This window comes from Muntiacus reevesi, chromosome 11 (assembly GCF_963930625.1).
Source record: "Muntiacus reevesi chromosome 11, mMunRee1.1, whole genome shotgun sequence".
NCBI classification, from domain to species: Eukaryota; Metazoa; Chordata; class Mammalia; order Artiodactyla; family Cervidae; genus Muntiacus; species Muntiacus reevesi.
This window is the reverse complement of record NC_089259.1, coordinates 68,467,434-68,481,179: the sequence shown is the minus strand read 5'-3', so window position 1 is coordinate 68,481,179 and position 13,746 is coordinate 68,467,434. Positions and strand designations below refer to the sequence as shown.

Sequence of the window (13,746 nt, the reverse complement as noted above, 5' to 3'; positions counted from 1 at the left end):
AGAAGCTCTATACAGTCAGCAAAAGCAAGACTAGGACCTGACTGTGGCTCAGATCATGAACTCCTTAGTGCAAAATTCAGGCTTAAATGGAAGAAAGTAGGGAAAACCACAAGCAATTCTTATATGACCTAAAACAACCCCCTTACAAATTATACAGTGGAGGTGACAAGTAGATTCAAGGGATTAATTCTGATAGATGGAGTACATGAAGATCTATGGACACAGGTTTGTAACACTGTACAGGAGGTGGTGAACAAAACCATCCCCAAGAAAAAGAAATGCAACAAAGCAAAATGGTTGTCTGAGAAGGCCTTACAAATAGCTGAGAAAAGAAAAGAAACAAAAGGCAAAGGAGTAAAGGGACGATATACCCATATCAATGCAGAGTTCCAAAGAATAGCACAAAGAGATAAGAAAGCCTTCCTGAGTGATCAGTGCAAAGAGATAGAGGAAAACAATAGGAAAGACTAGAGAGCTCTTCAAGAAAACTAGCAATACCAAAGGAACATTTCCTGCAAGGATGGGCACAACAAAGGATGGAAACGGTATGGATATAACAGAAGCAGAAGATATTAAGAAGAAGTGGCAAGAATACATGGAAGAACTATTTAAAGAAAAAGATCTTAATGACCCACATAGCCTCAATGGTGTGATCACTCACTTAGAGACAGACATCCTGGAGTATGAAGTCAAGTGGGCCTTAGGAAGCATCATGATGAAGAAAGCTAGTGGAGGTGATGGAATTCTAGCTGATCTGTTTCAAATGGGTGAACACAGCTCCATTCATCAACAGAAAATTGGATTAAAGGTTTGAGCATGGCCTTGCCCTTCAGAACAAGACCCAGTTCCTCCCCCAGTCACTCTCTCCCATAAGGAAGCTTCCATAAGCCTCTTATCCTTCTCCATCAGAGGGCAGACAGACTGAAAACCACAATTACAGGGAACTAACCAATCTAATCACATAGACCATACCCTTGTTTAAGGAGCCATGCCATTTAGGGCCACCAATATGGATGGGTCATGGTGAAGAGTTCTACAAAATGTGGTCCACTGGAGAAGGGAATGGCAAACCACTTCAGTATTCTTACCTTGAGAACCCCATGAACAATATGAAAAGGCAAAAAGATAGGACACTGAAAGATGAACTCCCCATGTCATTAGGTGCGCAATAAGCTACTGGAGATCAGTGGAGAAATAACTCCAGAAAGAATGAAGAGACAGAGCCAAAGCAAAAGCAACACCCAGTTGTGGATGTGACTGGTGATGGAAGCAAGGTCTGATATTGTAAACAGCAATATTGCATAGGAACCTGAAATGTTAGGTCCATGAATCAAGGCAAATTGGAAGTGGTCAAACAGGAGATGGTAAGAGTGAATATCGACATTTTAGGAATTGGCGAACTAAAATGGACTGGAGTGGGTGAATTTAACTCAGATGACCTTTATGTCTACTATTGTGGGCAAGAATTCCTTCAAAGAAATGGAGTAGCCATCATAGTCAACAAAAGAGTTCGAAATGCAGTTCTAGGATGTAATCTCAAAAACAACAGAATGATCTCTGTTCATTTCCAAGGCAAGCCATTCAATATCATGATAATCCAAGTCTATGCCCTGACCAGTAATGCTGAAGAAGCTGAACTTGAATGATTCTATGAAGACTTACAAGAACTTTTAGAACTAACACCCCCCCAAAAATGTCCTTTTCATTATAGAGGACTGGAATGCAAAAGTAGGAAGTCAAGAAACACCTGGAGTAACAGGCAAATTTGGCCTTGGAGTAGAGAATGAAGCAGGGCAAAGGCAAATAGAGTTTTGCCAAGAGAATGCACTGGTCAAAGCAAACACCCTCTTCCAACAACACAAGAGAAGACTACACATGGACATCACCAGATGGTCAACAGTGAAATCAGATTGATTATATTCTTTGCAGCCAAAGATGGAGGAGCTCTAAACAGTCAGGAAAAACAAGACTGGGAACTGATTGTGGCTGAGATCATGAACTCCTTATTGCCAAATTCAGATGTAAATTGAAGAAAGTAGGGAAAACCATTAGACCATTCAGGTATGACCTAAATTAAATCCCTTACAATTATACAGTAGAAGTGAGAAATAGATTTAAGGGGCTAGATCTGATAGAGTACCTGATAAACTATTGACAGACGTTCAGGACATTGTACAGGAGACAGGGATCAGGACCATCCCAAAGAAAAAGACATGCACAAAAGCAAAATGGCTGCCTGAGGAGGTCTTACATATAGCTGTGAAAAGAAGAGAAGCGAAAAGCAAAGGAGAAAAGGAAAGATATACCCATGTGAATGCAGAGTTCCAAAGAACAGCAAGGAGATATAAGAAAGCCTTCCCTAGTGATCAATGCAAAGAAATAGAGGGAAAGCAACAGAATGGGAAAGACTAGAGATCTCTTCAAGAAAATTAGAGATACCAAGGGAACATTTCATGCAAAGATGGGTTCGATAAAGGACAGAAATGGTATGGACCTAACAGAAGCAGAAGAGATTAAGAAGAGGTAGCAAGAATACACAGAAAAACTGTACAAAAAAGATCTTCATGACCCAGATAATCACAATGGTGTGATCACTCACCTAGAGCCACATATCCTGGAGTGTGAAGTCAAGTGGGCCTTAGGAAGCATCCCTACGAACAAAGCTAGTGGAGGTGATGGAATTCCAGTTGAGCTATTTCAAATCCTGAAAGATGATGCTGTGGAAGTGCTGCACTGAATATGCCAGCAAATTTGGAACACTCAGCAGTCGCCACAGGACTGGAATATGTCACTTTTCATTTCAGTCTCAAAGAAAGGCAATGCCAAAGAATGCTCAAACTATGCACAATTGCACTCATCTCACACACTAGTAAAGTAATGCTCAAAATTCTCCAAGCCAGGCTTCAACAGTATGTGAACCGTGAACTCCCAGGTGTTCAAGCTGGTTTTAGAAAAGGCAGAGGAACCAGAGATCAAATTGCCAACATCTGCTGGATCATCGAAAAAGCAAGAGAGTTCCAGAAAAACATATATTTCTGCTTTATGACTCTGCCAAAGCCTTTGGCTGTGTGGATCACAATACTTTGGAAAATTCTGAAAGAGATGGGAATACCAGACCACCTGACCTGCCTATTAAGAAGTCTGTATGCAGGTCAGGAAGCAACAGTTAGAACTGGGTATGGAACAACAGACTAGTTCCAAATAGGAAAAGGAGTACATCATGCTTATTTAACTTATATGCAGAGTACATCATGAGAAATGCTGGACTAGATGAAGCACAAGCTGGAATCAAGATTGCTGGGAGAAATATCAATAACCTCAAACATGCAGGTGACACCACCCTTATGGCAGAAAGTGAAGAAGAACTAAAGAGCCTCTTGATGAAAGTGAAAGAGGAGAGTGAAAATGTTGGCTTATAGCTTAATATTCAAAACACTAAGATCATGGCATCCAGTCCCATCACTTCATGGCAAATAGATCAGGAAACAGTGTTAACAGTGGCAGATTTTATTTTTCTGTGCTCCAAAATCACTGCATATGGTGACTACAGCCATGAAATTAAAAGATGCTTACTCCTTGGAAGGAAAGTTGTGACCAACTTAGCATATTAAAAAGCAGAGGCATTATTTTTCCAACAATGTTCCATTTAGTCAAGGCTATTATTTATCCTGTAGTCATGTATGGATGTGAGAGTTGGACTATAAAGAGAGCTGAGTGCTGAAGAATTGATGCTTTTGAACTGTGGTGTTGGAGAAGACTCTTGTGAGTCCCTTGGACTGCAAAGACATCCAACCAATCCATCCTAAAAGAAGTAAGTCCTGAATATTCATTGGAGGGACTTATAATTAAGCTGAAACTCCAATACTTGGGCCACCTGATGCAAAGAACTGACTCATTTGATGCTGGCAATGATTGAAGGCGGGAGGAGAAGGGGTTGACAAAGGATGAGATTGTTGTATGGCATCACCAACTTGATGGAAATGAGTTTGAGTAAACTCCGGGAGTTAGTGATGGACAGGGAGGCCTGTTGTGCTGTGGTCCATGGGGTTGCAAAGAGTCAGCCATGACTGAGCGACTGAACTGAACTGAACTGATTTCAAATCCTAAAAGATGATGCTGTTCAAATGCTGCATTCAATATGCCCACAAATTTGCAAGGCTCAGCAATGGCCACAGGACTGAGAAAGGTCAGTCTTCATTCCATTCCCACAGAAGAGCAGTGCCAAAGAGTGCTCAAATTACCACACCATTGCACTCATTTCCCATGCTAGCATGGTAATGCTCAAAATTCTTCATGCTAAGCCTCAACAGTACATGAACCAAGAACTTCTAAATGTGCAAACTGGATTTAGAAAAGCCAGAGGAACTGGAGATCAAATTGCCAACATCCACTGGATCATTGAAAAAGCAAGAGAGTTCCAGAAAAACATCTGCTTCATTGACTACACTGTAGCCTTGACTGTGTGGATCACAACGAACTGTGGAAAATTCTTACAGAGATAGGAATACCAGACCACCTTACTTGCCTCCTGCGAAAACTGTATGCAGGTCAAGAAGCAACAGTTAGAACCAGAGAGGGAATAACTGGTTCCAAAGCAACAGTTTGGACTGGTTCCAAATTGGGAAAGGAGTACATCAAGGTTATATACTGTCACCTTGCTTATTTGACTTATATGCAGAGTACATCATGTGAAATTCCGGGCTGGATGAAGCTGGCATCAAGACTGTTGAGAGAGATATCAATGATGTCAGATATGCACCTGACACCACCCTAATGGTAGAAAGTGAAGTGAAACTAAAGAGCTCCTTGATAAAAGTGAAAGAGGAGTGTGAAAAAGCTGGTTTAAAGCTCAAAATTCAAAAAACTAAGATCATGGCATCCTGTCTCATCACTTCATTGCAATATATGGGGAAATAGTGGAAACAATGACAGACTTTATTTCCAAAATCACTGCAAATGGTGACTGCAGCCATGAAATTAAGACGCTTGCTCCTAGGAAGAGGAGTTATAACAAACCTATACAGAATATTAAAAAGCAGAAACATCACTTTGCCGACAACGTCCATGTAGTCAAACCTATGGTTTTCCCAGTAGTCACGTACCAGTGTGAGAGTTGGACCATAAATAAGGCTGAGCACTGAAGAACTGATGCTTTTGAACTGTGGTTCTGGAGAAGATTGTTGTGAGTCCCTTGGACCACAAGGAGATCAAACCAGTCAATCCTAAAGGAAATCAACCCTGAATTTTCCTTGGAAGGACTGATAATGAAGCTGAAGCTCCAATACTTTGGCCACCTGATGTGAAGGGACGACTCATTGGAAAAGACCCCGATGCTGGAAAAGATGGAAGACAGGTTGAGAAGGGTACAAAAGAGGGCAAGATGGTTGGATGGCATCACTGACTTAATGGATGTAAGTTTGAGCAAACTCCAAGAAATAGTGAAGGACAATGAACCCTGGTGTGCTGCTGTCTATGTGGTTGCAAAGTGTTGGACACGACTCAGCGACTAAACAACAACAACTTACGTCCATATGCTGGGGGAAATAAGATGTGTTTTATTTTTCATGCATTTTCATTCACTACAATGCATTTATGACACTGAAGAAAATGCACTTGATTGGTCCACTATTTATAGGATTAAACTTGGGAAAGAACCATCATCAGAGTGAGCTTCAGGATTACTAATGTATAAGGGGCAGTTTGCCATTGTCTGAAACTTGCATATATTAAACTTTAGAAAATAGTAAAGGGCCAATAAGATTATATCTTCAGAGAACCAGATTTTCTGTAAAATTTTTGAAAAGTTTTCTCTAGTGTACCAACTCCTATGCAAAATATACTTTGGGAGACTTGACTCAATCATAAAGATCCTTTCAACTTTTCTGTTTAAATCACATTGGGAGAAATAGCTTCACTTTTTGAGAGACTTCCTTAACTAACCCCTAGGTGGGATTTCTGGTGGCCGTCCTGTGGTGGGAATGGGGGACACTGAGATCTTTCTGTCCTGAGTTGACTCCACCATCTTTCTCATTGAACATTCATTGGAAAGAGCTCTCCCTATCACCTGGCTGTACATGTAAGATACGTAAGAAGTCCTGAGGATGTCAAAGCTCTAATGTCTAAGAGGCTTGTCTACTTCAGTAACAGTTTGCTTAGAAAAATGTCATTCTTTCTGCATCCACAGGTACAATTTAAAGAATTCATCGAAGGTCTTCCTGCTAAAATGAATACTGAATTAGCAGAATCTGGACTGAACTTGAGTGTTGGTCAGAAACAACTGGTGTCCCTTGCCAGGGCTATTCTCAGGAAAAATCAGATATTGATTATTGACAAAGCCACATCATATGTGGATCCAAGGTATGGAGCTGAGCCCCAGGAAATCTTGAATCTGACTTGTAAATGTGGTAAATGGAAAACATTTAGTGAATCTTTGAAATGTTTCTAAGTGCTCGCTTGGCCTCATGGATATCTATTGATAATATTAATTCCAGAAAACAAAGGATGAAACCAAGACATGTTTTATGGTGTTAATGTCATTATGAGTCATCCTAAGAGGGCTGAATTCCTAAATCCAGCTCCTGATAGTTTCAACTAATGTTGAGGGAAGACTAATTTTCCATCATTTTATGAAAAATAGTAAATTTCTAAGTAGACTTTTTATACTTTGTTTTTTTGGAACAAGACTGTATGTTAAAGTATTGATTTTTAAAAACATTGTAAAAATATTGATATTTTTAAGTCTTAAGTCTGTTTTTCCTTTCTTTACTGAACTAAATCAACTTCTTTGTTTCCAGCACTGATGAGTTAATACAGAAAAAAATTCATGAGAGATTTGCCCAGTGCACTGTGCTGACCATTACACACAGGTTGAGCACCATTATTGACTGTGAATGGATAATGGTAAGACCCTCTCCATTTTAGCTGTTTCCATTTAAGCTCAATTTTCAATGTATCCTTCCATGTAAAATTTTATAGGAACCTCCATTAATTTTTCTCTTAGTTTCTTCTCTCATTCCTGAAAATTACTCAAGTACTTAACTATACTGTTAGAATGTACTATTAAATAATATATCCAATAATCTTATATTTTCATATTAAAAGTTTATTTGAATTGCCATTTTTTAATGATGGCCAACCGTTAAAATATTCAAATCCAAGTTATAGCTCCATATTTTAGTGGGGTAGAATAAAGTCGTTTTCACTGTGTCATAGTTGTTTCAGCATTTTTGGATTCCCTTATCAAAAAAAAAAATAGATTCTAATTTAGACTGCCAGGAGGTTGATGGCTAAAGTTGTAGAATTTCTCAGGAGTCCATGAGAAGAAAAGGCCTGGTGAGAAAAACAGTATTTTAACTGAAAGGATTTAATTATAAGAAATGTATTACATAGGGATTAGAGGGCTAGAAAAATGAAACACTGGGGTAATGATTTTAGAAAGCAGCTACCATATCCTAGGACAGATCTCCAGACATGAGAACTCAGAAGAGAGGCCCTAAAGAAGTGATGCTCAGACCTCTGAGGAGAGGTCACTGCCCGGTTGCTGGTCATATTTGTGAGGGGGCAGGATGGGGTTGGTTCTCCAAGTGCTAATAGTTGGGAGCTGGAGTCAGGTCCCAGTGCTGAGGTGATGCTAGTAGCAGAATCAGAACATTAGCTGTGTTTCCCACCTTCAGTGTCCCTCTAGTGCCCCCCTGCTGGCAGAACCTAACAAAGGCCACCTGACCAAAGAGTCTCTGAACTGTTGCAGTAACTTGCAGAGACCCAGCTTCTGCTTCACAGATGAGAGTTTGGAAAGAAAGGCAAATCAGGGATGAGAGACTAAATAAACAACCATTGAGTCTCTTATACAATACCTCTGTTCTGCACGCACGGCAGGATCCAGGCTTTGGTCTCTGGATATCTGTCTAGTATATTCCTTCCAGGTTTGGTTGGCTCTTTCTTCCTTAGTAATTTAATATTTCCTTCCTTAGCTTTTTTTCCTTCCTCCATCTATTCCTTTTCTCTCTCTCTTTCATTTTATCTCTTTCCTTGTCCTTTCCCTCTGTTGCTTGCTCAGTTTCAATAAATGAAAAATGGGATGTGGCTTTATAACATAATAAAAGCATTCCTCAAAGGAAAAACTTTGGCAGCAAATAATCTCAGGGGATCCAAGATACTTTAAGGTATTTTGATGGTCCATACAAAACAGGTAATAATCACTAATGAGTGGTCAGTAATACCTACAGTTACTTATGTCTAAGGATAATAGTACCATCTCTTTTGACTTCTTGGGCAGCTTCTGGAATATCACCTCCTGTCCTACTTCACATGCATTGTCAGAAGTGATCATCAGTGGGGCACTAAGTAGATACCAGGCTGTCAGCATTGAGGCAGTGCCTGTAGCCTCACTCCCCAAGCTGGGCGTGCACAAGAGTGAGGTCTGGGGAGGCAGACGACAGGAGTGGGGCATCCCCAACAAAAAGGATGCCCTAGGCTCCAAGCAATGTGTCTGGTTACCTGGACTAGACATCACAGTAGGAAGCAGGCTCTACCTGCAGACTTTCATGAGAGATGGGGTGGCATTAAAGATTGCCCAACAGTGACTCTTAACTTCTAGAAATGTTTTGTGTCCGGCATCTTTAGTCCTTCATTTTGTGTTCTTGAATGCTAATTGGAAAAGTAAACTTTTATTGCTAGTTCTTACCTGTCACTTTATTGTTCTTACCTTTCAACACTATATTTCAAAGACTGTCCCCCAGAGCACCATCTTTCCATAACAAATAAATGATGCTGTGAAATGTACCTGCTTCAAGCCCTTTGTCAGGTTTTAGACATAGCAGCAGAAAGGTGACTTGATCTCCAGCTCAATTAAGGCTTTGTTCAATTAAATTCTTTGTTCCTAAATATACCCTGAAGATTATTTTAGGTTTTTGGTATTATAGGATTTATGACATTCATGGTAGCAGATTTGTTTTATCATCTAATTCTTAGAAATACTGTCAGCTTGAAATGTGTGGTTGGTTAGGGAAACTGAAGGAGAGAATTTGGAGGACATGTCACCTGGTCGGTCCTAAAGTGTTATCACTCAGCACCTGATCTCCAGGTGTGAATATCTATATCCTCTGAACCAGTCAGCTTTGTTGTTATTATCAAAATGCGTTCATTTTTTAAATGCTTTACTTACTGGTTTCTTATTCAGTCACTCAGTCATGTCCAACTCTTTGCAGCCCCATGGACTGCAGCATGCCAGGGTTCCCTGTCTTTCACTATCTCCCAGAGCTCACTCAAACTCATGTCCATTGAGTCAGTGACCCCATCCAACCATCTCACCTTCTGTCGTCCCCTTCTCCTCCTGCCTTCAATCTTTCCCATCATCAGGGCCTTTTCCAGTGAGTTGGCTCTTTGCATCAGGTGGCCAAATTATTGGGGCTTCAGCTGCAGCATCAGTCCTTCCAATGAATATTCAGGGTTGATTTCCTTTGGGATTGACTGGTTTGATCTCCTGCAGTCCAGGGAACTCTCAAGAGTCTCCTCTAGCACCACAGTTCAAAAGCATCAATTCTTAGACTGGCACCCAGCCTTCTTTATGGTCCAACTCTCACATCTATACATGACTTCTGGGAAAACCATAGCTTTGACTATATGGGCCTTTGTCAGCAAAGCAATGTCTCTACTTTTTAATACACTGTCTAGGTTTGTCATAACTTTTCTTCCAAGGAGCAAGCATCTTTTACTTACCAATATCTCCTGGTAAGGAAGTTATAAATTTCTATAACCTCAGATTTTTCTCTCTTGGTCAATGTCTGTGAACAAATCTTTACAGCAGTTTCATGAAGCAGCACACTGCCTGTCCCTCCCCAACTTTCAAGTTTTGTCCCACTCTGCTCTCCCTCCTTCCTTTACAGCTAAAATCACACTGATGGTCTTTCAGTTCTCCAGATTCAATCTTCACTCTCTTAGAATGTGCCCTCTCTAGACTGTTGGCTTAGTCTAAGGTGCCTGCAGTGGAAATGGTGAGATGGTAGGATTTGGGGTAGATAAGGAAGTGGAGCCAGGTGGACTGTGTGATGGATTGAACATGGGATCCTAGGGCAGAGAGAGGTTGACGCTGGTTTCTGGGTGCAGAGACAGAGCATCTGGGTGAATGGGGAAGATGGAGGGAGAAAGGAAATGCAAGGGTTCTGTTTGGAGCCTGTCACCTTTGTGATGAATGACCTTGTTTCCAGGAAAGGATCTTACCCTTCACTGTAGAGCTGCTCTTCCCACTCCTGTGTTGGGAGACCTTCAGTTTAAGGTTCCCTGATTGAGGTCATCAGTGATGTCATGGGGAGGTCCCACCAGGAGATGTAAGCTTGGCCCTGTGTTTACATCTCAGTCTTTTGTGGTTGCTGACTCCTCTGGTAGGAATAAGAGGATTAGACCTCAGGGCACCAAGAGACAGGCATCCCCCAGCTTCAGAGTTGGGGATTGTCCTCTGTGCTCCATTCACCCCAGGTGTAAAGCTTGCATGTTATTCTAGAGCTTCTGATTACCAGTTAGCTTTCAATTCAGCAAAAACATCATCAGTAATGTTCTTTCTCAAACCTTCAATTTTTGAGGCAGTCTTATTTTTATTGCTTGCTTTAGAAATATAGACATACCTTGTTTTATTGTGCTTCCCAGATACTGCAGTTTTTGCAAATTGGGAGCTTGTCATAAACCTGCATCGAGCGAGTCTATAGGCATCATTTTTCCATCAGTATCTGCTTATTCCACGTCTCTGTGTCACCTTTTGGCAATTCTCACAATATATCAAACATTTTCACTATCATTGCAGTTCCTTTGGTGATCTGTAACATCAATGATCTTTGATATTACTACTATGACTTACTGAAGTCTCTGATGATGGTTAATATTTTTTGGCAATACCTTATTTTTAAGTTAAGTCTGTATACATTTTTTTCCCAGATATAATGCTATTGCACACATGCTTGGATATAGTATAGTGTAAACATAACTTCTATATGCCCTGGAAAACCAGAAAATTCATGTGACTCACATTACTGCAATATTCACTATATTCTGGTGTTCTGAAACTGAACCCTCAATAGTTCTGAGGGATGCCTGTACCAGTTCCTTCCTGGAAATCAAGTGATTGTCTGTTCTGAAAGCTTTAAGGACATAAAGTCAATCTGCTGCAAAGCCTGATGCTTCACAGGGCAGGTTGCCAGCCTGGGAGAGGGGCTGGGGAAGTGACAGATGCTGATGAAGGGCATAACCAACATTGTTGTTACCGTAAAGTCCTGTCACTGCAAGAATTTTATTTTACAAATAAATTATCTTAATTTTAAGTATCTTGTCATGTATGGATGTGAGAGTTGGACTGTGAAGAAAACTGAATGCCAAAGAATTGATGCTTTTGAACTGTGGTGTTGGAGAAGACTCTTGAGAGTCCCTTGGACTGCAAGGAGATTCAACCAGTCCATCCTAAAGGAGATCAGTCCTGGGTGTTCATTGGAAGGACTGATGCTGAAGCTGAAACTCCAATACTTTGGGCACCTCATGTGAAGAGTTGACTCATCTGAAAATACCCTGATGCTGGGAGGGATTGGGGGCAGGAGGAGAAGGGGACGACAGAGGATGAGATGGCTGGATGGCATCACCAACTTGATGGACATGAGTTTGGGTGGACTCCGGGAGTTGGTGATGGACAGGGAGGCCTGGCATGCTGCTTTTCATGGGGTTGCAAAGAGTCGGGCACGACTGAGCGACTGAGCTGAACTGAACTGAACTGAACTGTACTGAACGATGTCATAACAGCATCTAAGTTATGATTAGGCATAAAAGTCATAACAGCAACTAAGTTAATCTTCCTCATTTGCTCCAGAATAGTGGAGCAAGACAGACAAATTAGAAATCCTTTTTCTCCTAAGACTCACCACTGTCTCTACATTAGAGAATTCTTCCTATGCATTTCAGGATTAGCTGGGTGCTTGTGACCTCCTTTTTCTGCAGCCAATAGCACAGCTGTTGTCTCCAGCTCCTGCACACTGCAGTCTTCATATCACCTGAATTCTCCCTGGAAGCGTGAACAAAGAAGCTTGTGAGAATCTGCATTTGCATTAGCAGTATTGTTGTCTGTGGTCAACATTTTCACTGTCTGCAGTTAGAGAATTCTTTGGAAATGAATGATGAAGAACCAAAACCAGGGATAGGAAACTCAGATTCCACCTCTTTTGTTTATAGTCAATCTTATGATTTTATGTTTTTTTATTTCTTCCTCAACACAAACCTCTTCTTAGTAGAATTTTCCTCAGAGAAATAAAAACCAGAAATGGTTGTAGCATCCTCACCTGGAAAGCACAAAACAGTCCATGCCTAACTAGAGTTTTACTTAAATTCTGTTTTTCACCTTCATGGAACATTTCTTTCATAAGCCTACATGAGTTCAATTAGAATATTTCAGAAAAGAAAACTTCAAAAACTCCAAAAGATTTCACTCAAGTTTTCAAAGGAAAATAACTAACATAGAGGTAGAAAGCACAGTTGGGGAGAAGAGATACTTTAAGAGGGGAGTGCTTATGTGCAAAGGAAGCAGATTTGGGAAAGTGTCTGTGGAGGTAACCATGACCTAGCCTTCATCATCCACCTGGTGAGAGACTAGTTTATTATTTCAAGATCTAAGAAAGGATTTTGAGTTAATTCTTGCCATGTTGCGCAGTTACTGAGAAAATCATGGGCACCCATTTTACCAATGAGGGACCCACTATGCAAGTTTGGACAGCTGTCCCTGTGTCATCACCTGGCAACCAGAAACAGAGATGTGACACAGATCTTCCCCTTGCAACTCTACTTGTCCATAAGTGGGACTCTATCTCTATTGTCATCATTTCTTATTAGGCTTTACCTCCATCCTCTCCTGCCCCCCCACCTCTCCGTGCACTCGCCCACCTCTCCTTGCATTCCTCTTTTTCACTGATGGCATCTTGCCAATGAAATGGATCAAGTTATTTCACAATGGGTCTATTTAATTTTTATGTCTAGAAAGCTACCAGGAATATCTATACATAAACAGGTTTGATAAACATGTCTTCATTGAGCTTATGTAACTCACTTCTTGTCCAACATAATGTGTTTTTACTTAACCTACTAGAGCTTGATACATAATTCAAGGTTGGGGTTCCTGAAGAGATCCTGGGGTTCAGGGATTATTATCACACCAATTTGAATGTGTGATTTAATTTATACTTTAACTTGTATTACAGAAAGGGTGGGGATATAGTGGGAAATTATGCAATGTTATCCTTATAAGGGATGTTAACAATCTTAAACTATACCTATTTTTCTGTACATAAAGAGAATTTAGACTTGCTTTATGTTTATTTGTTCTGAAATGTCTAGAATCTTCGATCAAGCTAGTAAATGTAAAGGTTAAGTTGGTAAAATTCTATTTCCAGCCATTTTTCAGTCTGTGTCCCATCTTAGCTCTTGTAGCCCCTAACGCAAGTCTTGCATTTTAAGTTTAATTAGATCCAGCTTATTTTTGCTTTTATTTCTTTTGCTTTGGGAGACTGATCTAAGAAAATATTGCTGCAATTTATGTCAAAGAGTTTTCTGCCTGTGTTTTCCTTTTGTTTTATAGTACCCAGTCTTATCTTCAGTCTTTAAACTATTTTGAGTTTATTTTCATGTGTGGTATGAGGGAGTATTCTAATTCCATTCATTTCCACGTATGCAGCTTTCCCATACTATCTAGCAAAGAGACTGTTTTTTCTTCAATATATATTC

The 13,746-nt window shown here is 40.4% G+C and overlaps 1 protein-coding gene across 1 annotated transcript in view; it reads left to right on the top strand.

Annotated features, from left to right (window-relative positions):
• The window catches only part of LOC136144515 (ATP-binding cassette sub-family C member 4-like), a 150,191-nt gene that overhangs the window by 124,866 nt on the left and 11,579 nt on the right, over positions 1-13,746 (top strand). The window contains exons 28-29 of the mRNA XM_065902421.1: positions 6,185-6,357; positions 6,795-6,900. Of these exons, the coding sequence (XP_065758493.1) occupies positions 6,185-6,357; positions 6,795-6,900 (279 nt within the window). The remainder of the gene's footprint in view (positions 1-6,184; positions 6,358-6,794; positions 6,901-13,746) is intronic.